Below are 27,155 nucleotides of genomic sequence, written 5' to 3'. Positions count from 1 at the left end.
TCTACCACCACCACCACCACCACCACCAGGTGACCGGGATGTCTGGCGGCCATTAGACGAGGACTGAACACTTTCATCCAGTAGGCACTATACCACAGTGGCCCTGGATTTTCACTACCACCAGAGGACCGGGACGTCCAGCGGCCATTAGCCAGCCTCTGAACGCCTTCGTTGGGCATGGACTGTACCAGATTGCCCCGGTTCTCTGGTTCTTCAGTATCACCAGTGGACCGGGACGTCCTGTGGCCATTAACCCACCTCTGAGCACCTTCACCGGGAATCAGCTGTGACGCAGTGCGCCTTGGTTCTCTGGCTCTTCTTACTACTACCACCACCACCACCACCACCAGGGAACCGGGACGTACAGCGGCCATTAGCCGAGGTCTGAGCACTTTTATCGTGTAGGGACTATACCACAGTGGCGCTGGTTCTTCACTGCCACCAGAGGACCGGGACCTCCAGCGGCCATTAGCCGGCCTCTGAACGCCTTCGTTGGGCATGGACTGTACCAGACTGACCTCGGTTCTCTGGTTCTTCAGCATCACCAGTGGACGGGGGTATCCTGTGGCCATTACACCACCTCTGAGCACCTTCGCTGGGAATCAGCTGTACCACAATGCACCTTGATTCTCTCGCTCTTCCTTCTACTACCACCACCAGGTGACCGGGATGTCTGGCGGCCATTAGCCGAGGTCTGAGCACTACCACAGTGGCCCTGGTTCTTCACTACCACCAGAGGACCGGGACGTCCAGTGGTCATTATCCGGCCTCTGAATGCCTGCAAGATGACTGTACAAGACTGCCCCTGGTCCTCTGGTTCTTCAACATCACCAGTGGACTGGAACTAAACGTCTAGCGGGCAGGATTGGATGCAAACAATAAAACCAATAAAATTAAAGTATCTAAAGTAACAAGTGCCTCATGTTGTCATTTGTTTTAATCAGCAGTTGTATTGTGTAATATGCGTATTTGACGCTTCAATGTCTGTGATGACCCTCTTTCCATTATGATTCCCAGTACCAGGGTTATTGTGGCACTTCATTAGAACTGATCTTTTCTCCTCCTCTGACGTAGATACTGTCTACTGGGGCCAGTGTAGAGTCTGTTGTAAGATAATGTGGGGGAGTTTCGGTTGTAACTGCAGCACAGATTTAACGAATATATCTTAGAAGTTAATAAATAACTATCATATGAATTTATCTACATCAGATATATATTTTTAAATATACTGTGATCATTACGATCACTTTGCTTGTTACCTTTAATTATGACTTCTCACTCGGGTTGAAATCCAATCTAGAGATTAAAAATTTTAAATGCCCCCACGTTTGGTGACGTATTCATTGCACATGCTCAGAGCATTATTTCGTTCTTTTTTTCCTTTGTTAATGTCATTTTAACAATTTCTGTTCAATGTACAATCGTAGAATGAAAAATGTTAGAAATGCAAGTCTATTTTTCCTTTTAACAACATTACGTTAATAACACTGCAGTATAACGTCTTTTCGGAACACTTCCGGCTAGCGCCTTGTGGAACCATTGCAATTCCGAGCTTTGTGTCTGCCCGGACATATTTTACTTGCCCCATTCATTTGACGTTCATTGGTCGTTTTACAGTTTTAGTCAGGAGTTGACTGGCGTTTTTGGTCCAGACTAAATTTAAGAAAAGTTTTATTCTTTAGTCTTTTCATCATTTTTCTTTAACCAGTCGTGTCTCCGCTGTGTGGAAGATGTCTCGTTCGGGGTTGAGCTGCCCGGGCTGCGGGTCGTCAAACATTGTGGACGATGACCTGTACTCTCAACCGCAGCTTGTGTGCGTGGACTGCGGGACCGTCGTGTCCGAGGGGGCTTTGGCCGATGACCCAGTCGGAGGTTCAGGTATAGTGATGACACGGAGGCCTCAGAGTCGTCTGTCTGTCTGCTGCTTGGTTAAAAGTCCCGAAGAGATGAATAAGCTCCTGGTCCACCACAGTCTTCTGAACAGTTAGATATATCCAGCTCTGGTCTGTATTTTAGTTTTATTTAAAGTCACTGAAACAGTTAACTAATAACTTAGACTGACTTCATAACTCATAATTCACGCGTGTTATAACATCTATCAATAATAAATGTAAGTGGTGACTGTTAGCATTTTAAATCATGCAATTTGTACTTGATACAATTCATTTTAAACTCCAGGATTTTAGGACACTGACCCACCTTCACTGCTTTTCAATAAGTTCATTTAAAGGTAACCCTCACTTTTCATCAGTAATCTGTTAGAGGTTTGGTCTAGAGTGGCTACTGGGTTTCATCCCATGAGTTTATGTGTCTTATATTGGTTGAAAACTCTTCATTGTGTTCACTATGTATTTATGGGTTTATCATGTTCTGTGTTCTGTCGCATTGGTCTTATTTTCGATGAAACTGATGCATATGGTCCCTTAGGAATAGTAACAGATCTTTAATAGAAATACATAACACCACAATAAAATTAGATGGACAAATTAGGAATGTCTTAGCAGAAGGAGTGTCTACAGCATGGCCCACAGATCTCACTGTTTCTGGGAATATTGTGTAAATGGTTAAAAGCTTGTTCGTTGTGCTAAGTAACAGTGACAATGTTACATTGACAATGTAGCATTCACCTCTATTTTGTTGGGGTGAAGGTAGACATTTTAGAAACATATGTACTCCGTCCCTGCATCAGGATCACCATGAATAAGGGGGAAAAAAGCAATGAGGGAACTGACTCACCATAAATATGAGGCATTCAAGGAAGTTCTAAAGGTAATTTGTAATCTAACCCTGGCTCAAATAGAAACTCTGTTCTGTTTTGGGATGCATGATAATGAATGGGGTGAGTGTTGATGCTTGTAGTTGAAATTAACAGCTGTGCAGTACAAAGTTTAGGCTGCAGTATAGTCACACTGCAGTTTTGTGTATTTTCAGTGATTGTAGTGTCACAGCCCAGGTTTATGTATTATATGTAATGTGGTGTGTTTTGGGGTTAAGAGTCTACTTGTGAAAACAGTCAAATATCCTACAAACTGAGCTGACATTTCTGTGTTTTGTTTTGTCCAACCACAAATCCAGAATTATTCAGTCTACTCAAATGTAACCAGCAGCATGTTCTTACCTCTGAGAACCTGGAAACAAAAGATTGGTATTTTTACATGAAAACAATGTCAAAATAACAGAAATTTATTTTCAGTGAATTAAATTATTCAATTTTTCTACTTTATGTTGCATTTCAATTATTAGAATTTTGCAGCATTAAAATGACAATGATAATACTCCTTGTATTCTTTTCTATAGAAAAATAGGAAAACAGTGTATTAGTCTATGGCACGATAATAGGGCATATTTCCTTAATGTTGGTGTTCTATTAACTTAACGCTGAGACACTTCCATGTTATCACATTTTATCTTTTCCTTGACTGTGTGCTTTTTACAGATGTCAGCTACAGCAGAACCACAGCTGCAAAAACGGAGTGTATGAACCTGAAAAAAGGTGAGATGTTTCTCTAAGGGCAGCTTTTGCTTGTTAGAGACATTATATACCTATATGTAATTTTGTATAGTATCAGCTATATGTAGTTGACAGATTTTGTTCAATCCCTATAGGCCTGCAGCGTGTGAAAGCTATATGTCGGATCCTCAGGGTTCGAAATGAAATCGAGAATCTCTCAGAGACTTATTACAATCAGGCCTATCAGCATGTGAGCTTCATCAAAGTGAGCCTCCAGAAGAAAGAAATTCTCACTGGCTGCTGTGTGCTTGTAAGCTGCAGACAGCTCAACTGGCCCATTACCATGGGAACCATCAGCTATCTGCTGGACGTCGACCCAATGTTGCTGGGATCAATTTATAAAGAAATGGTCAAGATCCTCAACATTGAGGCTCCAATCGTCAACATCACTGATGTAATAGAGACCCATGCTCAGGAGTAAGTGAAGGACATTGGTCTGAATGTTTGGAGTTATCAACAATATAAAACTGTTAAAAACCTGCGTAGCATCAGATAAATCTTCCGTCATCATCAATTCTTATTTTTCTCTTGTTACACTTTTAACTACCGGTCAGAAGTTTTTTTACTTTACAGCTGGTTGTAGCTTTTTTTTTTTTTTTTTTTTTTAAATGGCTCAGTCATTCAATAATAAATTCTCCTTAATTATTTTAACAGCTCTTTAGCTCTTAGGGGTATTAGAAATGCTCATTATTGGATGGCAATCATTCTCAGTTGTTGGTCGCTTTGGTATAGTCTTTTTTCTTTTTTTTTTTTTTTTTTGTAATTAATCTAAAAGGTAGAAATCTCTCTAGCTTGGCCTGGTTTTGGTGGAGCTGCGTGTACCTGAGCTGAACGAATCAAAATTTCAAATGCCAATTGGCCTCACTGGAGTAGTTTAAACTTAAATGTCTCTCTGGAGATCATGTGTCTGGAGAGGTTCCAAGCAGAGTGGCGAAGTGCTTTAATTTTATGTGCTTGATATAACGCCCTGGTGAGCCTTTAGATAAAACTAACACTGAATGTTTTTCTTTCTGTCAGGTACAAAATTAGCTCTCTTCATGTTCCTGAAGAATTCGCTGAGGACTCCAAAGACTTAACCAAACGTGCTATAGCTCTGGTGGAGCTGGCAGCGGATTCCTGGATTGTGACTGGCCGTAAGCCCATCCCCATCATGATGGCAGCGATCTATTTGGCTTGGCAGTCCTTGAAACCCACCAAACAACGGCTCAAATTTTCCCTGGACAAATTCTGTCAGCTTGCCCAAGTGAATAAGAGTAAGGCTGCTCTGAAGAGAATAGCTGAGATAAAGAAGGTGCTTTGCAAGCTGGGCAAAGAGATTCCATGGCTGAGGGAAGCAGTGACAACAGATAATGTTTTTCGGCAGGTGGAGGATATTCTGCAATACAGGTACGCTCTGCTAAGGAGGGCTCTTAGAACCCATGAGGATGCTCTGTTGGAGGAGTGTAAGGCCAGCTGTGATGACTCTCTGACTAAGCAGACTGATAAAGCACAAACATCTGAACCCGTGGAACAGACTCCAAATTCATCCTCTGTACAACAACGTGAACCAAATGCTGGAGAGGCTGGAGAGGCTGCACAACCAGGAGATGGAGATCATGATCCATGCACAGTGTCTGAGGCACACAGTGACACTCTGGAGCGCCAAAATACAGCACCCAACTGGGGGAAGAGTGTCTTGTTTGCTCCCCCGTGTGTGATTCATGCTAAGAAAAGGAGAGTGGAGCAGCCAGAGCTCCAAGATGTAACTGGTAAGGAGGAAATCTCTGACAGTGAAATTGACTCATACATCCGCACTCCGCAGGAAGCTAGAGACTTTGCCTTGATGCAGAAGATGTTGTCTGCATCTGAGAGTCCTACGACTCATCGCACAGGTTCCATATCCTGCCGACAACCCAATTAAGACTTGGTTGACGATGAGATGCGACATCCTTTTTTGTATGTAGTTGAATCCAGTCTAAGTAACAGGTTGTTTATTGGTTGGCTTCTTATAACTGGCTTACATTGAAATAAAGGTGAGTTGAAGCAGTTAAGTAACTTTAACTTTCAATGGAGATAAAAGTATGAAGTTTACGTTACATTGTCCAAGTTTACGTTAAGTTTACGTTTACTAAGTGTGATGTCCATTTTATGTTTGCACATGTAGACCAACTATTTCTTTTAAAACAGCCTAGAGTCTCTTTTCACAGGAGACATTCTGACTTGTAACAGCAGGAAAAGTACAATCATACTGTCAAATTGTCACGGCTTAGTGGGAAAAATGAATAATAATGCTATTACTAACAGCGGTGCCTTTTCTACAATAAGTCAAAAAGTTCTGCTGCAAAAAAAGGCCTATTATTACATGTCTCTGGTATAAACCATCATTGTACTGATTGAGCACCTGCTTAGTAAAGGGGTGCTTTCACGACACCCCAAAAAAGTTCACAGGATAGTGCTTCTCCATTATTAGGCCATGTCAGCATGCTATGTTTAATTATAGTATTAAAACTCAGTTAGCGTTGCAGTGTCACATTGGCAACATGACATAATTTCTTCAGAGAAAAGAACAACCTGTACTAGTCACATCAACTCCACATTTAATAGTCACATTTAATAAATTATTTTTTTCACTGTGGGTTTTTTCACTGTGATCTAGGAAAGCAGAGGTAATTGACAGAAATAGCGCTGTGCTAAATTGGTGTGGTTTGTGAAACTGTAGGAGCATTGGATATCCTGACATGATAAAGAAGATCAATAAATGTTCACGTTAATATACCTGCTTGATATGCAGAAAACACTTCTATCCTCTGCATTATTTAATTAGTAAATTGTATGGTGGAAGCTGCACTCTGACCATGTGGCTTGTAATTTCATTCCATCATGCCATCATGCCATCATGCAGTTGCACTGATCTGAAGCACAGAGGTTGTTTTCTCCATTTTTATTCACAATTTTGAACAGTGTAAAAGCACAGACTGCACATCAAAGCATACTTTTTTTTTTGCATGTAACACCACAAACCATATACATAATTTACTAACAATTTCATGGTTATCGTGAGTGCACTACATATACACCTGAAGCTTTTCAGTCACCAAGTCTTTTCATACAAGGAAACTGTGATGACAAAAGAGCAATAACAATAGGGCTGCACCAAATACTCCACTAAATCAATTAATTCGATTACAAAAAATCGTTGAGGCAAAGAGTTTTTAAATGATCCCCCCCCCCCCTTTTTTTGGCTTGTTTGAGTCTGCAGTGTTCTCTTTTTTGTTTGCTTATTGTTAAGCACTACATTCATGTATAGTATTTGTTTATTTACTATCACTTGCGTTATCGGATTGTATCGTTGTTTCACACGGACCGTAATCACTGTTGCACAACGCATTTCCGTATCAAAAGTTGTTGCTGTGGCAGAGAGGGAAACCGTCTGTAAAAGGCAGAAAATGTCTGAAGTTTGGGATCATTTCAAGCTTCAAAAAGATGACAACACAGATGTACAATGTGTGTACTGTAAAGTACAACTGGAGAACCACAACAGCACTTCGTCAATGCTGCAACATCTGAACACAAAGCATCCGGTTGGACACCGGCTCACCCACCGACACAAGGTAACCTCGTTTACACAATATTATTGTTTAAAAATGCAAAAGTCTATTTTATCCGATTACTCGAGTAATCGCTGAAACATTCGGTAGAATACTCGACTCAAAAAATGATCGATAGGTGCAGCCCTAGTTAAACAACGATGTAAACGTTTTAGTGACAATAGCATTTTAAAATGAACTGCTCCAAAGATAAATCTCTCCTTTCCACCTGTAGGAAAGATGCTGATATGCATAGAGAGAATACAGAACAGTTAACATGGCAACATGCAAACTAAACAATGAAACTAAAATTAAGACAGTGGAACAATTAAGCAGCTGCTATCAATACTGCACAGCATATTGGCAGTTTCAGCACGACTCAACAGTCTGCTGGTGTCAGGCTAACACATTTTGTACAACATTGTAAGACAATAGAAACAAGAGAAAGCAGAAAACCAACCACCACACAATAATGGTTTCAGTATAGAATGCTAGCAGAAATAATTTGATAAATTATATGGTAAGGTGCGTATTCACTGACAGCAGGCTTAAGAAAATTAAAGCCCAAGGGGAGCAAGTTAATAAATTTAATTTGTTCCACAGGGCTGAAAAGAGAGAACACCAGGATTAGGTCTGACATCAGTGCCTTGTTGGAAACATCTGCAGTCATTATTTCCAAACACAATCTGAAGTGATTGTTTTACCTTCTCTTCATATTCAGCATGGTTACGCATTGTTCACCATGCACAGCCCTTATCAGTCAAGTATACATTTTTAAGGTCCCATATATGTCAGATTACAATATATACAATCTGTTACATGAAACAGTAAAACGCTGTTTTAGATCTAACATTTACTTTCTAACATAACCACAGTTTATCTTGCAGCTCCCATTATATTGATATTTTTATCAATAAGCAACGAGAGTGAAATTTGTTTTAGTCTGCTGCTTCTTGCTGTAGTAGCAGTGATGGCCCCAAAAAAGGCAATATTGGTCAATCTGTTCATCCAACACTATGTTGCAGAGAAATAATTCTGCTGCTACCCTGATTGCCTTGAAGACTGGTATGGATAGTCATGGTTTTCAGAGGACGAAACCAAAGACACAATGTCCTCTACATTTCTAGACTCCTTTTTTGGATGACTCCTCTTGGGATTCTGGTGATGATGAGTTTTAACTAGAAGCCCAAAGAAATATCAAAATCTATGTGATAGATTGTCATGACAATTACCTGTGCACCCATGATTGTATGAGTGCTGCCTAGCACTGACATCAGGTCAAATTGTCAACTTTATACATAACTAATTTACTGTGTAGTTTGCAATAACAATAATAACACTGTGTTCATGGTGCATAGATTGACCTCTTACAAAGGGCCACCTATTGACACTAGATCACCTTTGTACACAGTACATCTACTTTAATGGCTGAATTGCTATGTTAATGTGCATGTTAACACTTGTTCTCACCATGAATCAGCAACTTAAAATACAATAACAAAAAAAAAGGATCCTCTTCTGCAGGTAATCACAAGACCACACTGGCAGCACAGTGATTAGCAGGCACCCCAATGCGATGATGGCACTTGAACATCTTCCTTAACTCACTGCGGAAGCGGTCATGTAGCCATGCATAGAGGAAAGGGTTGCAGCAAGATGAGCTCATGGCACACAGGTGGCACAGCAGTTGGATAAGTAAAAAGTAGCGCTTGTTAATGAGGTGAATGTCTATGTCTCGCAGCACATTGAATACATGAATAGGTAGCCAGCACACTGCAAAGGCAGACACCAAAAGTGCAACCAAGCGAAAGACCTTTCTTTTACGAGCTTGTTGAGCACCTGCCTGGTCTTGTGTCCTGTGGCCTGGTGCAACACACTTCTTCAGTTTGACAGTAATGCAGAGATAAGAGACAAAGACAGCTGACAGTGGCAGGACATACGTGATCAGCAGGGTGCTGTACGCATAAGCACGTCTTTCTTTCTCTTGGCCCAACCAGAACTCCTCACAGATGGTGAAACCTTCCTCCTTGAACTCAACATGGTAGGTGTGGGTCACTGCCGGAGCTACCAGCCCACAGGACAGCAGCCAGATTCCAGTGAGGACAGAAGCACAGGTAGGCACAGTGGTCCGCTTCTTTAGGGGATGAACCGTTGCATAATATCTGCAATAAAAATAAAAGAGAAAGTAGCACTTTTGATTTAAGTTACAAAAGCACTGCTTAATTAACACATGACTAATACATCACTAATCATCATCGAATGTATGAATTAGGTTAATGCACTATTTATCACGGGCTACAGTACAAATTTAATAAAAGTTCAAGTCACTGCTAGCTCTTGTAGTTACTTCATGTATAAATGCTTAAAATAGTTACATAATTATTAACATAGTTTAACAATAAGCAAACCAAAAAAACAAGAGAACAACGGTGCAGACTCAAACAAGCCAAGAAAAAAAAAGGAGAGAAGTCATTTAAATTGCTTTAAGCAGAGTGATGCATCATGACATGTCAGCAGAGCAATAGTAATAGGTGTCAGTGAAAGTAAAGTCAAGGTGAGTTTCAGGCAGTGCCTCGGAGCCTCAGTTGATGTTGCTGTCCTCAGCTCCAGAGGGAGAGAAATAAACAGTACACATGCGACACTGCAGAAGGAAACTTTACTGTAGATGCTTGAATTTTAATGCAATGAGCAGCATAGAGACTGTCTCCATCTCAGAGGTCTACCAGGGGACATGTCTTTCACTCTTCTTTTTGTGGACAAATTATAGAGCTAAATAATTGGATTTTGGTCTGGTCCCATCAGGTAGCATTTGGACCCTTTACAGATACACTTACAAGCTTGCAAACACAGAAAACAGAAAGGGAATCACTAAATGTGAATCCATCACTAACTTGCAAACAATTAGTGATTCATTTATGATTGAACTGTATATTGATTCATCACATGAGCTAATAAAAGACTGTGTTATCTATTAATATTAAGCCACAGGATGTTTCTGCTGAATCACGTTATAGTTATGCACTTATTCGGCACGGCTAATGATTCCTTATTGTTAAAGCATTCATCTCATCAATTCATCTTCATAATTTCTAAGCAAGTACAAATGATGACAGGTAATGGTTGGTAGTCGTATAATTTCTGGCTGTAAAATTACATGTCTTTCATACTTAGAATTGAGTGTAGAATGTGAAGTAAATTATATAGAGAGGAAATTTACTTTGTGTTTTTTGACCTTTATCTAATTAAGCATGGTCTCTTGAGATCTAACTCTGTTTTTCAGACCATTCTTGGCTAAATGGAAGCACAGTTATTATACACAAAGCAGCTCAGATGTTAAACTGTGAAAAGCATTAAAGGGAAGTAAGACAAAGAGGTAAAAGAATTTGAAAAAGAGTTCAAAACAACATTTGTAATGTTAATGGCTTAATCTCTTAAGAGCTGGGAGATCCACCCACCTGTCCACAGCAATAGCGGTGAGCGTGAAGACTGAAACATAGACTGTGACAGGCTGGATGAGGAACACGAGATAGCACATAGAGCGGCCAAAAATCCAACCATGTGGGTTGAAGGCGTAGGCAAGAGTAAAAGGGATGCAAGTCACACACATTAGCATGTCTGAAAAGGCCAGGTTTCCAATGAAGAAGTTGGTGACATTTTGCATCTTGCGGGTTCTGCAGATGACATACAGGAGCAGATAATTCCCAAAGACCCCCACAACCACCACAAGAACATAACAGGGGATGATGAGAGGCTTAAATGTCTGCAGCAGGACCACATCTGCAAACTGGGAGCTGCGGTTGGTGGAGTTGCTCTGTACTGCAACCTCATAAATGTGTCCATCTGTCTGTTCTCCTGACTCAGACGTCTGGGTGCTTCCAGCCAAGCCACTGTGGTTACCCTCCATGCCTACATTGTTCAAAATACAATACAGCAGCTTTTACAACCTAACATTAACAACTTTTCAAAAAGTCAAACCTCTATCACGTTAATGTATTCAGTCCATGCATGCATGCAAAACTTAAACAACGTTCTAATGAAAACAGGTCATGACATTTACAAAATGGATGATCATTATTGAGCAAACCATGCTTTTATCAACACCAACACAATCCCACAGTAAAGGCAAAGAGCACATTATTAATGGCTCTATTAAGGCATTTGAATGTAAATAGCTAAGATGAACAACACAACATCATAAACCCTCCAGTGAAGGCTTATGGAAAATGTCAAATCACCAATGTGTTGGCATTTAGAGGACATGCAGCACTTTACTGTCTTAGTGTGATTACAGAACAGCTGACTGCAATAATTCAGCATGACTGAGGTGTTTGATTTTTTACCATTTAATGGTAAAAATGGTAAAACTGTTTTGTTATTTGGTTGGAAGTAAGAGAAAATTAACATCAAACCGCAACAGAGCATTTCCTTTGGAATGGGATTTCTACATATTAAATCTCTTGTGCAAAATCACTTCATCAAGCATTGGGTTGTTTTTCAAACCAGCTTGCTGATGCAATGTCTGGAATTTGACTATATCACACAATATGGAAAGCTGTTAAACTAAAATGAGTCTCGTCGGTGAGTTGAAGGCATAAGGACGCTTTCCCATGATTCTTTATGTGAAACAAAGGATTTGCTGGTTATTGAGCTTAGGATTCTCCATTTTTATGAATCCAGGCTATCAGCACATTTCTATTAACTGTATGTTGAGTGACTGTTGAATAAGTGATGTCTTTTAGGATTGATCAATAAAGACCATCTTTTTTACTGTTGATTACATACAGTTTTAAATGTCCTGTAAGATTAGTTAAGTCAGTAGTGTTGCTGCCAATTTTGTCAGTGACATAAACACTGCAAATTAGTGTGACTTAATGTCATTTACATCTACAGTGCAAATGTAAAAAGAGACCATTTTCCTACATTTTAATAAATAGCTGATGCAAAGACAAGATCTCTGACAGCTAATCATAGTAATCATGAAAATAGTTGTGGAAAAGAGGATTGACTTGAAAAGTATTCAGTTTTTTCTTCAAATTAATATACCCAATATGCAGTGCAAAATCCATCTGCAGCACACTCAGATGTATTAACTGTATAAGACTATAATGTCAAAGGAAAGTAATGATGTATTACCTCCAATTCATTAAAAGTCTTGTACTTATATGTAAAATATAAATTTTATTGCATTGATATTAAACAGTTTTTTAAATGTGGTTCAAAACATTATATTTGCAGAAATGTTCAGATATTCAATTTTATAAGCAAAATAAGTGATTTCATTTTAAAACTGTAATTTAATGGTCAGTGGTGTTCCTTGACCATGACCACACTTGTGAGCTTAAACAAGCAGAGCAGTATCATAATTCAGAGCAGAGCAGAACAACAAAAGCAATAATAATAATAAAAATGGAGTAATAAATATGACATATTAGAAATAACATATTGAATAGATCTTTTCACATCCACAGATTCTGCCCTGTCTTCAAGTCCATATTTGAAGCTTTTTTTCCACACATTTATCCCCCTGCGCTATTATCTGCATAGCTCAGCTTTATTATAAACGTCCCAATCTAAGCCTGTGGATTATAAATCTCTTGACAGATAACCGACCTATTCATGCCTTTACACACATTTATTTATAAAGCTATTTTTTAAAATCGATATACATATGATGGGTGTGAATATAAATTCTCATATTACATAATATGAGCACAAACAATAATTTTTATATTACATTACATGCCAATGGAAAATCACAAAATCCATAACCATTGCACTCTTTCTGGTGTGAAAATTCAACTCACTACACATGAAGAAGAGGGCAAGATAAAAATTTTGTGTTAAGAATATTTTTAGGGCTTTTAAGAGAAAATTTAGACTAACCAATTAATCATTTTTTGTTCTTTATTCCACAAGAAGAGATGCTGCTACTACTATGACAAGAGGAATGTAAATAATAAATGAATGAACTAAAAAACAAATACAGATAAAAGATTCAATTCAAGTAACTTACCTGTGTTGGTGTTTCCCAGGGCAAAAACACGTTGAGTGTGTCAAGAGTATGATGTGTGGTCCTCCCTTATGAGCTTCTCTACAGTGAGTGAGCTGAAACTGCTGCTGTTTGAGAAAGAGAGCGAGCGAGGGGGGAGAGGAGATAGAGAACGAGATGTCTTGAAATGACAGTAAACCAATAAGACAGCAGAGACCCTAAAAAAACCATTATGTTGGACTTGACGATGACGTCTGAGCTTGATCTGATCCAGTCCTGGTCTGATCAGAACTGACAGATCAGAAACTGTAATTACTGATCTGATCACAGGCAGGTTGCAGCACCCTGTCTGTCTGTCTGTCTCTCTTTTTTTTTTTACTTGGTTGATAGTTGATGCATTCAGTGCCAGTAGCCTTCTGCTTTAACACTGTGAAAATACTCTAGGTACACTGTTTTCAGAATTTGTGCATTAATCATTAATTATGGATGGATCTGTTGATAGTGGGAATTTTAATTGTTAAAAAAAAACAACTTTGCCACATAAAAATTTGTCATTTGGCAGAACTGTTGATCTTGTAGGGACAGAGTGAAATGGACTACAGGTAATTATAGAAATTATTTCATAATTGTCCATTTTTTCAATATGTCTTTTGATGTTTATACTTGCTATTTGATGATTTAAGAACATTTCATGATTTAAAAGAACATTCCCTAAAACCCTGTGCACCCTAAAACATTCACAACATGAAAACAAGCTTCTCTTAAATTCCAGTTTTCAGTAGAATTTGCAGAATTTGTAGACGTGTCTGTCCAACAGTACCTATACTAATGACAAGTGACAAAGACAGTGCAGTTTCTTGCTTTAAAAAATAGATTTTTAAAAAATGTCTCCATTTAGAACATCATGCCTTTAACCCAAACTTAGACAAGTGAGTGCTTACACTAATTCACTTTATCTACAAACCTTTAAGCTTTTAAAGTGCAGTTACGTGTTCTTCGGTTCCAAATGGCAAAGTACGGTTAAGTAATTTATTTATTTGCTGAAATTAATAGCAAAATGACCTTTTCTAACTAGATGATAAATGATGGAAGTCAGGCTGAAGTTGTGCCTCCGTGGTTTTTCCTTCTTCTGATTAATTGACATGGACTTAAGGTAAATACAAAAAAAGGCTATCGTTTTTTGTTTTATAGCAATGAGCACAAGTTGGAAATTCGTTCAGAAAAAGCCACAGATGAAAAAGGTAAACCTTTTTAGGCACAGTGGGACCCATTATGGTCCCTTTAAGGGATAAAGGATATTAAAAAGGCTTTCTGGAAGCAGGAAACATAACTAGAACTGACAAATAGACATTTATATAACACTTTTCTTCCTTAACAGAAAAGGTGCTTCAAACATTCACACACACACATTTTGAGCGGCCATGCAAGGCCCACTGTGACCAATTTGGGCTTTAGCGTTTTGCTCAAGGACACTGACATGAGCCACTGCCTCCTCAACCACAACCTCCTGAGCCACAGCCACGCTGTAACTGTGTGAAGACCACAAATAAAACCAGCAAGAAAGACACATCCACACTTTGTTTATGTTACACTGTATGTGTACATTAGATTCACGATATGTTGTAATTGCAGTATTGCCAAGGTTGTCTATCAGTAAGACACCAGAAAGAGAAAAAGATGGAAAATCAATTAATTCCCAAAGGCACCACAGCAACATCATTTTCACAGCCTTAGCAATGATGTAGGAAGTAATGTGTTTAACTGAGAGTGCTTTAATTCAGAAAAGTATGTCTATGGCTGCAGAGATCACAAAATGCACAAACCAGAAGAACTTATTTGCATAAGTAGGAGTATTTAAAAAAAAAAAAAAAAAAAAAAGAAAAAAAGGTGAAAAATATGTTGATGTGTTCTTGATGCAAATATGTCCAAAGTCGAGCGATCATTAGTCAGAGCGCTGGACCACCTGTTATCGGGTCCTCACGAGGGTTTACTATCAATATTAAAGTGTATTTTAAAAACTCATTTCATGCAAGTCTGTCTCAAAGAGTTTTCACAAATGAGAATCATTAATTACATAAACCTCAGAGTAAAATGCAGGAGTACTTCTCAAGTAAACAAGCTGATAATTATGTCTTGGAAAAATAAATATTAAAACACAAAACCTGTAATTCATTATAGTAATGTTTACAAAATAAAGTCATTACTATATATACTATCAGACTATATTTTTTGGTGTGTTGATGTTTAAAAAAATCCAAAATCCAAAGCAGTTTCAGTGACTCATGATTCTGCATGAAAGCCTTGGAGGAAAACTATAAAAGCATTATATAATGACGTCTATTCTATAAGAGCACACAACACTTACACTCACACAGGGTCGGATATGAGAAGAGTCTGATATAACGCTTGAGGTCATCGTCACCTATTCCGGCACAATGACAAATACTGAGGCACTCTTTAGGTGAACAAATCAGTGCTATTTTGACTTATGTGCCAATTGATGATACACAGGTATTACCCTGAAAGCCCCTGCTTCTCTTTACAGTAACAGAGGTTACTGGAGGATATTTTGTTTAGTGCCTTCAGTTTTCCCTCTTTTCATTTATTCTTTTGTCCTTTTTTGTTCTTTTATTCTTTTCCTGTGTCAGTTTTTATTGATTTGTTTCACAATGCAGTTTTTCTCAATAATTGTCATATTGTATAATGGCTTTTTTCATTTCAAGGCTCCGTGTTCAACCATTCAGACTGAAACAGCTGCCAATCATGTACAGCGCAGTGATGATATATTTCAGAATACAAACTTTGAGTCTGCAGAATATCCACCCATATAGACAGGTTTTATTTAGTGGGTTTTGAGACATACATGTCAGAGATTTCTGCCACAATCCAACATTGGTGTATGCTGGAGAAAAATATTTTAAAATTTCAACAGTCCCATTACCCTATGGAGTTTACTATGGACTGTTTTCACTGGGCCTATTTCTTTGATAGTATTTTTGTATGTATGTTTACGCCCTTTGTACATAGTGATGTACATAGTGTGTGTACTGACGTCCGGTCAGCATGTGTGTCAGATGTTGCTTTGAATGTCATGTCTCCAAATAGTACAATATTTGTATTCCAGTTCATTATAGTTGCAGCTGCATGTGCAAACGGATCAAGTTACTTTATTGTATTCAACTTTGCAGCAACAGCTTTGGTCTTAACGTTTCCAGAGCCTGTTCCATTTTAATGAATGTTTTATCAGTAGCTCTCTGCCTGTCAGACAGTCAGCCAGGAACTGAGCGTCCATCTGGGGGGTAAGGCTTTGCTCTCACCTTGGCATGTCTCTTTCACGCTTAGAATCTCCAATCAACTTAATCTCTTCAACTTTATACTCCTCTGTGAGAATTTTCATTTTCTTATTTATTTTCTGATTTACATGACACCTGTGCCAATAGCCTCCAGTTGATATCCACAAAAGAACTGGCAGCTTGAATTAATTATCAAATGTCCTCTAAAACATTACATGTATTGCACGTGAAGTTAAGGGAACTGAATAACAGAATTCAATTAAAGTGTCTACATTGCAATCGGTGTCTGTGGAAAAGTGAAGGATAATAGGAAATTATTATTTTAGAGGATAACCAGATCTGAGCTGCTGATGCGACTTCATTTGTATAGACAGAGCTGAAATTTTAAATTACAGACAGTTGTTGTTAACCAGTAATGGTTGTCAAAAGATTCTGTATTTTAAATCTTAATTTTCAAATCCCATCTGTCATTTCAGTTTTCTGTGTGTAGAAACCTTGTTATTGCAATATGCAAATTTCTGCATAATATTTAAAACAACATAAACAAGTTTGTTTGTCAACACCAAAATCCCAAACTAACTAAATACTTTAAGCGATTAAGATGTTCTTTGAAGTGAAGCTGAGACAAGGGTTTCAGTTTAATGGATAATGGATGTAATTTGTGCTGCTGTTTGCAACGTATTTGGTGAACCCTCTCCAGTACAACTTGGTTGAGCAAAAAAGCTAAACTATCTCTACTGAACATTGCATCCATAGTGAAAACACTGTATAGTCACAATATGATTTTTTTTTTTTTTTTTTTACACCACTTGGGCATCCGTCACACATTTCCTTTAGTTTGTCTTAGAGTTACATCTTGAACCTAGCACAACAGAAACAGCCAGGCTCACCTCTTACTGAGAAATGATGACATATTCATTCAGCTCTGCATGTTTTGGTGCTGCTTATCATCCTCTGCATGGTCTTCATAATCACTGTCTACTATTTGTTGCTCTTGGTTTTCACATTCACTGTTACCAGCGATTCTGCTTTGATTGGTTAAGAATAAGACTTCATTTTCAGTGGCACTGAGCTTGTGTTTGAATTCTCTGCATCTAGCAGCAGTCACTGTTATATTAGAACAAGTGATGGTTTGCCTGAGTAATGATTTTGGACTTGATTGAAACAATCAAATGTGACAATGCAAATGAATGATGATTTTTTTTTTATGTCTTAAAATAGTCTCAACTCTCTATGACATCACCACAGGCTTCAAATGACTCTCACCACCTTGTTCTCCTCTGTCCCTGGTGATTACATCAATGGCTACTTTGCACATACTCTGCCCCCTGCCTTGATCGATGGTTGTCATCCAACCTGTTACTATATTGTGACATATCTTCCCTCAGCAGTTAAACAGGGGGTTAAATAAGAGAGAATAAATAACACTACTTGTGTTGCTGCTTTGTAAGAAATATTAAAAAGTGGGACAGTCTTTGCATTCTCTGCTTTATTTTGTGATAGCGACCATATATTTTTAAAGCATCAGTGAATCTAAAAGGATTTTTTCTTCAAGAAACAAATGTGACCCTATAGTCATAAAGCAGTGAAAATGGATATGACCAGGCTGTAAGCTTGGCATTTCCAATCTTGGCTGTGACACTAGTCAAAATTGGTTAAAAGTGAAAGTGCTTTCTCAGGGAGTGAGAAGGCTTGGTTCATCAACATGATTCATATTAGTCCTATTCAAACAGTCTTCTTAAATGGTGTTTACTTTGCTTACATTGTGTTTTATTGTACACAATGAAAAAACATATGATATATATGATATATACTGTGTATATATATGTATATATATATATATATAATGTTTTTTCATATATATATATATATATCATATCATATCATATATATTGTATCATCCTGTTATAATGTCAGAATTCGAAATATAGTATACAAATACTATATTTCCAATATAGTGTATAATGTATACTATTTACTACAGTTATTGCAAATTAAGAGAGACACAATAATCTTGCAGAAAACATACATACCCCTGATACAACACCTCAGCCTTTCTGAGCCTTAAACTCCTTCGTTGCCTTGAGTCTAAATGAGGGTTTCAACAGATGGTCACAGAGGGTGGCAGCCCCTCACAGAGATACATAAATGGTTGGAGTTCTTTGTCTAATATGGAAACTGGAGGACAATCAGTATAATGAAGCTTCAGTGATTTTGTTTTATTTCTTGTTTACACCACAAAAAGTCTGAAAAGAACTAATAAGTTTTATATTAGAGTATATTATTAGAGTATATTATATTGTCCAAGGACAGTAGAACTTGTGATAGGGATTTTTACTAAGAACCAAGTGCAAGAGTCACACCTGGACCTCAGTAAAAAAAAACAAAAAAAACATGACATGACTATTCATGAAGAGTGCTGCTAGATTCTCCTGCAGTGCTGGGCTCCCAGCTGACAGCAACAAACATTATAGTTATTTTGGTTCCACCATGTGGTCATCTTGAGTACGACCACAGCTGTAATTTGTATTAACTACGAAACTAGTGTGAATCTTTATTTTTAAAAAATGCATTTATTTCAGTAAAATGTTGGTCATTTGATTTTTTAGTCTAGTTTTAATAAAAAATTAAATCCTTTAGCCTTGCTTTAGTTTGTGGCACTGTCACATTTGTGATGTGTTTTTAATATGTAAGCATTTCAAGGCTGCGATTTTCGTCATCTTTGTTGTGTACGGTTACCATGGTTACAGGTGTTGTGACTTTGCTGTGCAGAGCAGGAATGAGTCAGAAGCCACAATTACTCACAATTTGACTGAAATCCTGTCCACAGATTTCTCATGAGAAGCTACATATAGCAAACATCTAGAAAAAGATGGTTGACTGCCCATATGGAATTTAGGAATTGCTTCTGAAAACATTATAATCTATCCAAATTATGTTATAATCCACAGCACTAGATATCAGAAACAGTGCTGCGTTCCTACATTTTACTAGTTTGATGTTTTCTTAGATGACATTTACAGTAAGAAGCCTCATTTAATTTTTAGCGCAACAGGTCAGTTTCATTAACTTCTGAAGAAGAGATTTTCGGTGGCTGAACCGGAGCTACAGTTTCAGACTTAAGGTACTTTGCATTAAGACACTCCATTTTTCACATGATCATTTTTCCATTAACATGGAAAATAATTTGTCAGACTTGTCGTCTTCAAATGTTATTTTAGATTTTGTTATTACCTTGTGTTCGAGGTGTAAAATAGGCTATGTCATCAAAGAATACTTCTCTTAACGAGAACGGTGGCTTCCCATTAATGTAATTGAGTCAAATGATGTATTGCTGACTCAGCAAACGAGGAACCGCTACCAATTAAAGAAATGGACTCGAAAAAGGTTCAGCTGCAACAAGACTGTTAGGTGAAGGCCAATGGCATTTACCTTTTTGTATCTTTCTTTCTAACTAATAAAATTAATTAATTTGAAACCTTGGTTTAATCACAAAAACACAGATGTGTAAAAGGTCACTCGTCTTTGGTTTTATTGGTATTACAAACAGTAAAACAAGGCACTGGAGAAACATGGGGGAAAGAAGAAAGGTAAGATGCAGTATAGTAATCAAAAGAACGTAGCTAGTAATATAGTCTGCAGAATGAAGACAAAAGCATGTGGTGTTTTTTTTACTCTCCTCCACACAGCTCCAGCAGGATTTTGCGATAGTCGCCAGATGTGTCTCCCTATGCAGTGAGAGAAAGAGCTGTAAGACTTCAAAGGACTGGTGTTGGAAATTACTGCAATCAGTCTAATTAAGTGACAGTGCCAAGAAAACTGATTTGGATTCAGATTACTCAACTTAAAAAAACAGTTATATTACTAAACATTGTTATCTAAGGGTAAAACTGTGGCACATCAAATAAAATGAAAAAAGTCTCATCACAGTTCAAAGTCACATTAATTCAGCATGTAAAGTTAGAATTGCAATTATCAATATATCACAGCTGATGTATTGCATAGCTTTTGCTGACTGGAGTATTTCCCCACCCTTTTTAATGCCTCACCTTGATGAAGGAGTAGAGAGTCTTGCCATACATCTTCAGGAACTCAGCCTTAATGTCCAACATATCAATCTCAGCCCTGGCAACCATTATTCTGATGAGGACACTGTCTGTGGTGCCCAGCCCCTGACAAGATAGAGAGACTGTGTTTGGCAATGTCAGACTGGTTTTCTTATGCCCATAGCACACAATAACATTTTACAAGAAAACAAACAAACTAAGAAAATGGTACATAATATATGTACCATTTTGTGTGCATTAACGATTTGGTGCATAGTGGCTACACATTACAGTAAAGTAGCTCCATTGCAATCATAAAACATTTACCTTCATTGATTTGTACAAACGCTCAGCGAAGAAAGCTGGCTTGTTCCTCATGCATTTTACTGCAAAGCAAAAACAAATCCCAGCACAAGATGCAATGTTTTTACATTATGAACACAATAAATTCAGATGTGATATGTTTAATGTGCACAAGGCCAAAAATATTTGTTTCCTCCTGTGGCTGAATTGTTAAGTGTTCCTCAAACTAGATTTAGATCAAGTTATGGGTTATGAACTATAGGTTCTAGCTTTTTTGCTTTTTCTTTTCAATTGCAGAGATATATCTCTATGAACTGGACACAGATATGCAATTAGATAGAAGTCACAGACAAGACAAACCTATGGCCAGGAAGACACTCTCCAGACAACCAGACATCTCCCTCTTAATGCTCTCCTCAATGTCTCTTCCAGAAATCTTCTGATACTCCTGGAACACTGAAGTAAGAAAAAAATAAAAGCAATGTGAAAGTGAAAAATAAATCCATCCAACACAGTCATGACACCACACATGGATGCAGAGATACACAACAATGTATAAAGACGATAGTGATTTAACAAAGGTTGAGTGTTTAGTACTAAAACTGCCAAAAGGGGTCAGTAAAACCCCTGGAGTCGTCTACATAACATCTGCAACCAGTTTAAGTAAAAGGAAATTTAATCACATGACATGTTACACTAACAAACACCAGGATATGAGGTCTGCAGTTTTTAGCATGATGTTTGTGAACATACAGCAGGTATACCTCGCAACAGGTGGTTTCGATTCCTCACACAAAGCACGGTGAGAAATTTAACCTCGTCTGTGCCCCATCGAGCCTCACCAGCCTCATATATTTCCTACAATCACAGAGATTTAAAAAAAAAAATGATACTGAGAGTCATAATTTAAACACACCCTTTCATTAACAGAGCTAACCCTTTACCTTAGCATCTTGAACAGCCTGGGCTTCGTCCATGGTGTCGCCTTCATCCCGTCCAGCCTGCAACACAGAAACACACAATGAAAATGAACACTTAACTTTTTGAAGGGTTACTGTTTACATTTTGTACCATCCATTTTTAAATTATCTGTAATAATGTGTCATTAAGATATTTATATTGGGCCAAGCTTCAGTGTTGTGCTCACCGTGAGTAAAGAAACCAAAACTCTTTGAAACATTCCAGATGTGTCTCCACACACATCGTCCTCCAGGTCTTTTCCATATTCTGAAATTTCAAAAAAACTACACGATTAAAATAAAGCATGTAAACAAATTTCCTACACACTACCAGTCAGTCCTTTTAGCTGTTTTGTTTCTCACACACTCTGCAGGAAGTTGTTTCAGCTCACTCCATGACAAAATTCTCAATTTCTTCACTATGAGCAACTACTTTCACATCATGTATTTTACAATTAATGCCAAAAATAGTTTCTGTTGCAGCACTGAGATGTTATAAGCCACACTTTCTATTATACTGTTAAAATAATAACACTTATAAAGCATATGTTCAAACACTGTCTCATTAATATTGACTGGACTGTGATATACAGTCACATTCAGCACATTCTCCAACTATGGTTTCCTTTGTACAAAACATAATTCATCATAAGCTTATTGCCAACTACTGTCATTGCAACCACAGAATAAGTTATAAGCAAACAATAAACTGCCACATAGAGAATAACCACAGCTTTGATGAATTATTTATGCCACCCACTAATACTGGTGTCATTGCATCTCCCAATAAAGAACTTATTGACTGGTACACAATATTGAATATCAAACACGAGCCATAGGTACAGACAGACACTGAGAAGTACTGTGGCCCGACGTCAGAAATTCTGTGCAGAAGTGACACACCTACCTTGCTTGTAGATGGCACTGATGGCTCTAATTTCAGCGTTTGACCTTGAGGCGAGAATATCGACGAGACAAGCCTCCTCTGTTCCAGCCCCCTGTGATCAATGAATAAGGACATCAGTTAAAACAACGTATGAAGACACAAAGACAATGTGATGCTTTTTAGTGAATACACATAATACATGTAGCTTAAACACGGCTGTCCACACCCTTCATTTTTGTGTGTTTGCGAACAAATCCCCTCAAACCAATGTGGTAGTCTAGCTCTCAATACTTCCCAATGCCTCAGAATTTCTGTGGCTTTAAGCACATTCCTTCTTACATGTACTAAAGACATATCACAGATAATACCTCATAATACTAATCCGTTCATGTCTGATTTTGGTGTTTCCATGGGGTTTGATGTTAGTGATTTAAAATATTACCAGACTTGACCATCCTTCAATCCAGTTTTACCTTTATTGCATTTCTCAGCTCGTAGGCATCATACACAGGTGCCAGCATCAGCAAACCTAGAACGACACACCTGAAGTTCCCACTCAGCTCAGAGGACAGCTCATCAGCCAGCTCCTGCAGGGAGGGAGGAAGGGCACAGATGGATTCATAGGAAAACACTGAATGTCATTTGCAGTACTTCCATAAATGAATCAGGAAAGACATCTATGATATTGGATTTTTATTCAGGTTATGTGCAGCCAGCGTGGACATGAACCATGACATCACACATTCCAGTAGCAGGACTTGTGTCTCCGCTAGAGGGTTTGGTTTCTGAACGCAGTTTTTGTTTGCAGAGGAGCTCTTCCCTCATACAACTCGCCTGGGTGACCACATGTGGGCGTCGCCATGTCTAACATGACTCACTCTTTCTGCCTGTGCAGACACACAATCTTTCCTTTTTTCTGCACTTCCCTCAGTGCAACTTTTAGATAACTTTAACGAACTCTTACTGCGCATCATGAGCTGGTCATTATCTCTTTATGTCAATACAATAAACATCCCAGACTTCCCTTTTAGTTAATATATTGATCCACATAACCATGGAACAAAGAAACGGTCAGTGTGCAACATACCTCTGTGGGTTCAGTGTATGTTTTTAATAAAAGAAAACATTCCTCTTTCCTACACTTTATAGTACTCTCTCTGTCCTCTCCTTTGTTACTCATTTCTGCTTTTTAGTTAATGGTTAACTTACATTATCAGCACTATGTTAGGGCTCACCTAAAAAAGCACACCTAAATTTAAAAAAAAAAAGATGAGAGTATACAATGGGATAAGAGACTAAGTGAAGACACATCAGAGTTGGTGCCAAAAGCTTCCATTGAGAATAATTGTCAAATTCTACTTTGAGAACAGCTCATTTAAATCTCTCACCTTCCCAATTGTTTGCTTGAAGGCCTGTTTGATGCGCTGCCTCTGGGCAATAGTACGGTGCGCTAGGATCTCGATGATAGTTGCCTCATTAGTGCCTGCAAAAAAAAAAAAAAAAAAAAAAAAGTCATAATATTGTATCTCATGACCTCGACTGTTATGAATCATTAATTTCTAAAATTGTAATGATCACATGTTTCTGTTTTTGGAGCTTAAGAACAATGTGTAGGACAGAAGATTCGGGACTCACCACTACAACTAACTACCACTACAGATGAACTAACACACGACTGTTTGTTCAGTCATGTGTTGACTGTCATCAGCATAGAAACCATCTGTTTGCAACAGAGCTCAAACTAGAGTCAGGGGAAGATGGTTATGCTAGAAAACCTTAACCACCTCAACGCTGCATGAGATTTGCTGAGAAAAATGTGATTGTTAACACTCCTAAATGTTTGTAAGGGTACATTATGACCCATAATGATATTAGCTGACTACGACTGCATGATCAGCTAAATCAATATTAATTTCCCATCCATACTGGGAGTGAAGAGGAAGCTTTATATCAAAATGTGTTGATACTACACAAGGTTGCACTCAGAGGAACTAGAAGATTGTCAAGATTGCAACTTCATGAAACAACACAAACACTGACCAACTCGAGAATTTTATTTTTAAACTTTTCAGAGAGGAGGAGAGAGACTGAAAGAAGAAAATAAATATTTTTTTCCATGGAGGTCTAGTTTTAATGGCACAGTCAAATATATATTTAGCTACTGATGGTTTCTGCTTGACAGTGGCTGGATCACTCACCAGTTCCTTTCATGGCCTCTCGAAGCCTCTGGGCATCTGCGTCTGGGTTGAAACCAGCCGCCTCAGTCACTGCTCCACGGTTTCCGAGCTGGTCATCAATTATTTAAAACAACATTATTACAACCATTTAACAGTAAGCAGAAATAAATAGACACGAGGTATTTGAGTAGAGTGAAGGTGTTTTGGATGCTTCAGCTTCACTGTGCATTATAAACTATGTGCAGACAGTAGAAAGCTCTTCTTACATTCATCTGCATTATGGACTGTTCAGTAAGTAAAAGAGATGATTTATCCAGCAGTTAAACTTATAAGACACCAAAAACATTTGCATCTTCACAGATTCTGAATTTTTCAATGAATAACAAGATTGATAATCACAAAATCATTATCAGATAAACTACTATTAAAATTTTAACATTTTTTAAAACATATTTATAAGCGACGGTTAAAGGTTAAATAACAATTAGGGTGAAACAAGTTTGCTGACCAGTGCAGTGAATCATCTACCATGTGACAGATAGAAATGCATCTCATCATGTCAAACTGTAGGACAAAGTTAAATCACTGAGAACTGTGAGCAATTCACTGAACCTTTATACATGCATTAGGAGAATCACTTCCACAACTAGAGATTTGTCACACTATCAAAATACTGAATGGTGAGTGCTCACGTTATATCGGATAAACTGCTGGTTATTGCACTGAACTGCAAAGTAGAATTATGAGCACTACTAAGACAAAATGCAAATTAAAAGTGAAATGATATATAATTACCTGGTGATATTCAAAACCAGGTACAATGCCACTGCCCAGCGGAGTCTGGTCAGGCAAATTAATGTAAATTTGCTGATTACATGCCTGTCACTTATTGTCACTGTGCACAGGTAGAACAGCAACTATTGGCGAGACTTACCGCTGCCATCGTTGGAGGAGTGTAGGTTTCTAAACACGGGGTGCAGAGAAACAGCTATGAAAGAACAAAGAAATAATGATAGTATTTCAACTGCACAATGCCCTTTTTCTTGCACAGTTCTGAGTGTGACCCTCATTAACCTCTGATCAATATTGCATGCAGTTTAACATCTGACAGAGGGGTTCCGTCACACACATTTGGATATGGGCTCTCTTTTCTCCCACGTCTGCTCTGGTATCCCAGGAGCTAATCTCATTAAGGTAGTGTTTGCTTGGACACACCTGTAACTACTCCACCGAGGGCAAAAAGGTAGTGGAGGTTTCACTCCGGCCTGTTTTCCTGCCTCTAGGGATCAACTTACCCATTGACACAGTCATCATATAGCTGTCAAATCCACAGTCAATTATTCTACTACACTATGATTACAAGCCATATTATCAAAGTCCAAAGGCCAGGTGTTAGTCAACAGGACCTTTTACACTCAAGCACAATGAAATCTTGTACTACTAAGACAAAAACAGACTAGTGTTTGGGAATTTCACAGTGGAGACACTAGCTAGTGAAAACCCAGTGGTCTGTGTAAGGACACAGCCACACCTTAGTGGGCTGTAATGTAAATATGGGGCAGGTGGCTCTCATGCAGAGGACTTATGAAGCCTAAATGGTGCAATTACTTTGTAATCCTCTTCTGAACAAACAAAGCAGCTTGTAACTCCTCAGGTTGAAAACTTCAAATACTAAACAATGGAGAAGCAACAAACTCACAGTGGTGTAAATGTTACCTTTCATTGATTACAGCTGCCATTCACATGAACTTATCAAACTTGCAAAACATATATTTCCTGGAAACAGATGTTAAAGATTGCATTACATAATATTTATTTCTACTGCTTTATTTTTTTCCAAGCTGATGTGTCTGTGAAGTGAGCAGTACCCTCTGCTGTGCGCTGAAAGCAAACACTTTAAAACTTTCCACTGCGATTACAGCTCCAAAGTTATTGACCTTATCAAAACTGAGCTTTAGTCCCCAAACCCATAAACATCTGGAGATGCAATAATAAAGTTTGTAAAGCTCATAAGGAAGCAGAGCACTGAGCTCCTTAACACTTAACGTGACATAAAGTTGTTGGGCACACCCTGCAGAACAAACCGCCTCTGTCTGAGCACTGATCCAAATGAAACACCTCAAAAACATCGCGATCCGCACACCGACCCGCACTGTACCTGCCCTGAAGACGATTTCCTCGGTCTGGAGTCCGACAGGAGGAGAAAAGCGTCGCGGTAACAGAAAACTGAAGCTTATATCTAACTCACAGCTGTTCCACGTCCCTCCTACAGAGATGCAATTTTTTTTTACATGTCTCAAATCTCGTGCACGCTGGAGCACGCACACGAGCTACTGCTGCATTCAGGGAATCTCGGCATAATGGGGAATAAGGAAACCCGTATGTAACGGATTATTGTTTACCTGATAAATAAATATTAAGAATT

At 38.3% G+C, this 27,155-nt stretch overlaps 3 protein-coding genes across 5 annotated transcripts; 1 reads left to right on the top strand and 2 right to left on the bottom strand.

Annotated features, from left to right (window-relative positions):
- Nucleotides 1–1,553: 1,553 nt before the first annotated feature.
- brf2 (BRF2 general transcription factor IIIB subunit) lies at nt 1,554–10,772 on the top strand. 3 transcript variants are annotated; one of them, XR_003295089.1, is made up of 5 exons: nt 1,731–1,878; nt 3,437–3,493; nt 3,607–3,928; nt 4,529–5,523; nt 10,755–10,772. XR_003295089.1 is itself a non-coding variant. In XM_026298193.2 (4 exons), exons 1-4 carry the CDS (start codon nt 1,731–1,733, stop codon nt 5,409–5,411), a joined length of 1,410 nt encoding a protein of 469 aa, XP_026153978.1. In that variant the 5' UTR covers nt 1,554–1,730; the 3' UTR covers nt 5,412–6,376. The 3 variants fall into 3 exon arrangements, 1 of the variants encoding a protein (XP_026153978.1); XR_003295088.1 differs by lacking the exon at nt 10,755–10,772 and adding an exon at nt 9,075–9,198; XM_026298193.2 differs by lacking the exon at nt 10,755–10,772 and having other exon boundaries at nt 1,554–1,878; nt 4,529–6,376.
- Nucleotides 8,348–11,361, bottom strand: LOC113124977 (prolactin-releasing peptide receptor-like). Its single transcript, XM_026298194.1, has 2 exons — nt 10,533–11,361; nt 8,348–9,239 (listed from the first exon to the last, which is right to left on the bottom strand). The coding sequence occupies exons 1-2, from the start codon at nt 10,979–10,981 to the stop codon at nt 8,606–8,608; spliced, it is 1,083 nt and encodes a 360-aa protein (XP_026153979.1). The 5' UTR covers nt 10,982–11,361; the 3' UTR covers nt 8,348–8,605.
- Nucleotides 11,362–19,867: 8,506 nt separating this feature from the next.
- anxa4 (annexin A4) lies at nt 19,868–27,044 on the bottom strand. Its single transcript, XM_026296910.1, has 13 exons — nt 26,889–27,044; nt 25,665–25,718; nt 24,752–24,839; nt 23,942–24,036; nt 23,027–23,140; nt 22,575–22,665; nt 21,856–21,935; nt 21,653–21,709; nt 21,473–21,566; nt 21,069–21,164; nt 20,733–20,791; nt 20,409–20,531; nt 19,868–20,087 (listed from the first exon to the last, which is right to left on the bottom strand). The coding sequence occupies exons 2-13, from the start codon at nt 25,671–25,673 to the stop codon at nt 20,031–20,033; spliced, it is 963 nt and encodes a 320-aa protein (XP_026152695.1). The 5' UTR covers nt 25,674–25,718; nt 26,889–27,044; the 3' UTR covers nt 19,868–20,030.
- Between the last annotated feature and the right edge of the window lie 111 nt (nt 27,045–27,155).

Source organism: Mastacembelus armatus, chromosome 12, assembly GCF_900324485.2.
Source record: "Mastacembelus armatus chromosome 12, fMasArm1.2, whole genome shotgun sequence".
NCBI classification, from domain to species: domain Eukaryota; kingdom Metazoa; phylum Chordata; class Actinopteri; order Synbranchiformes; family Mastacembelidae; genus Mastacembelus; species Mastacembelus armatus.
The sequence above is the reverse complement of the archived record's forward strand: the minus strand, read 5'-3'. Positions and strand labels throughout refer to the sequence as shown.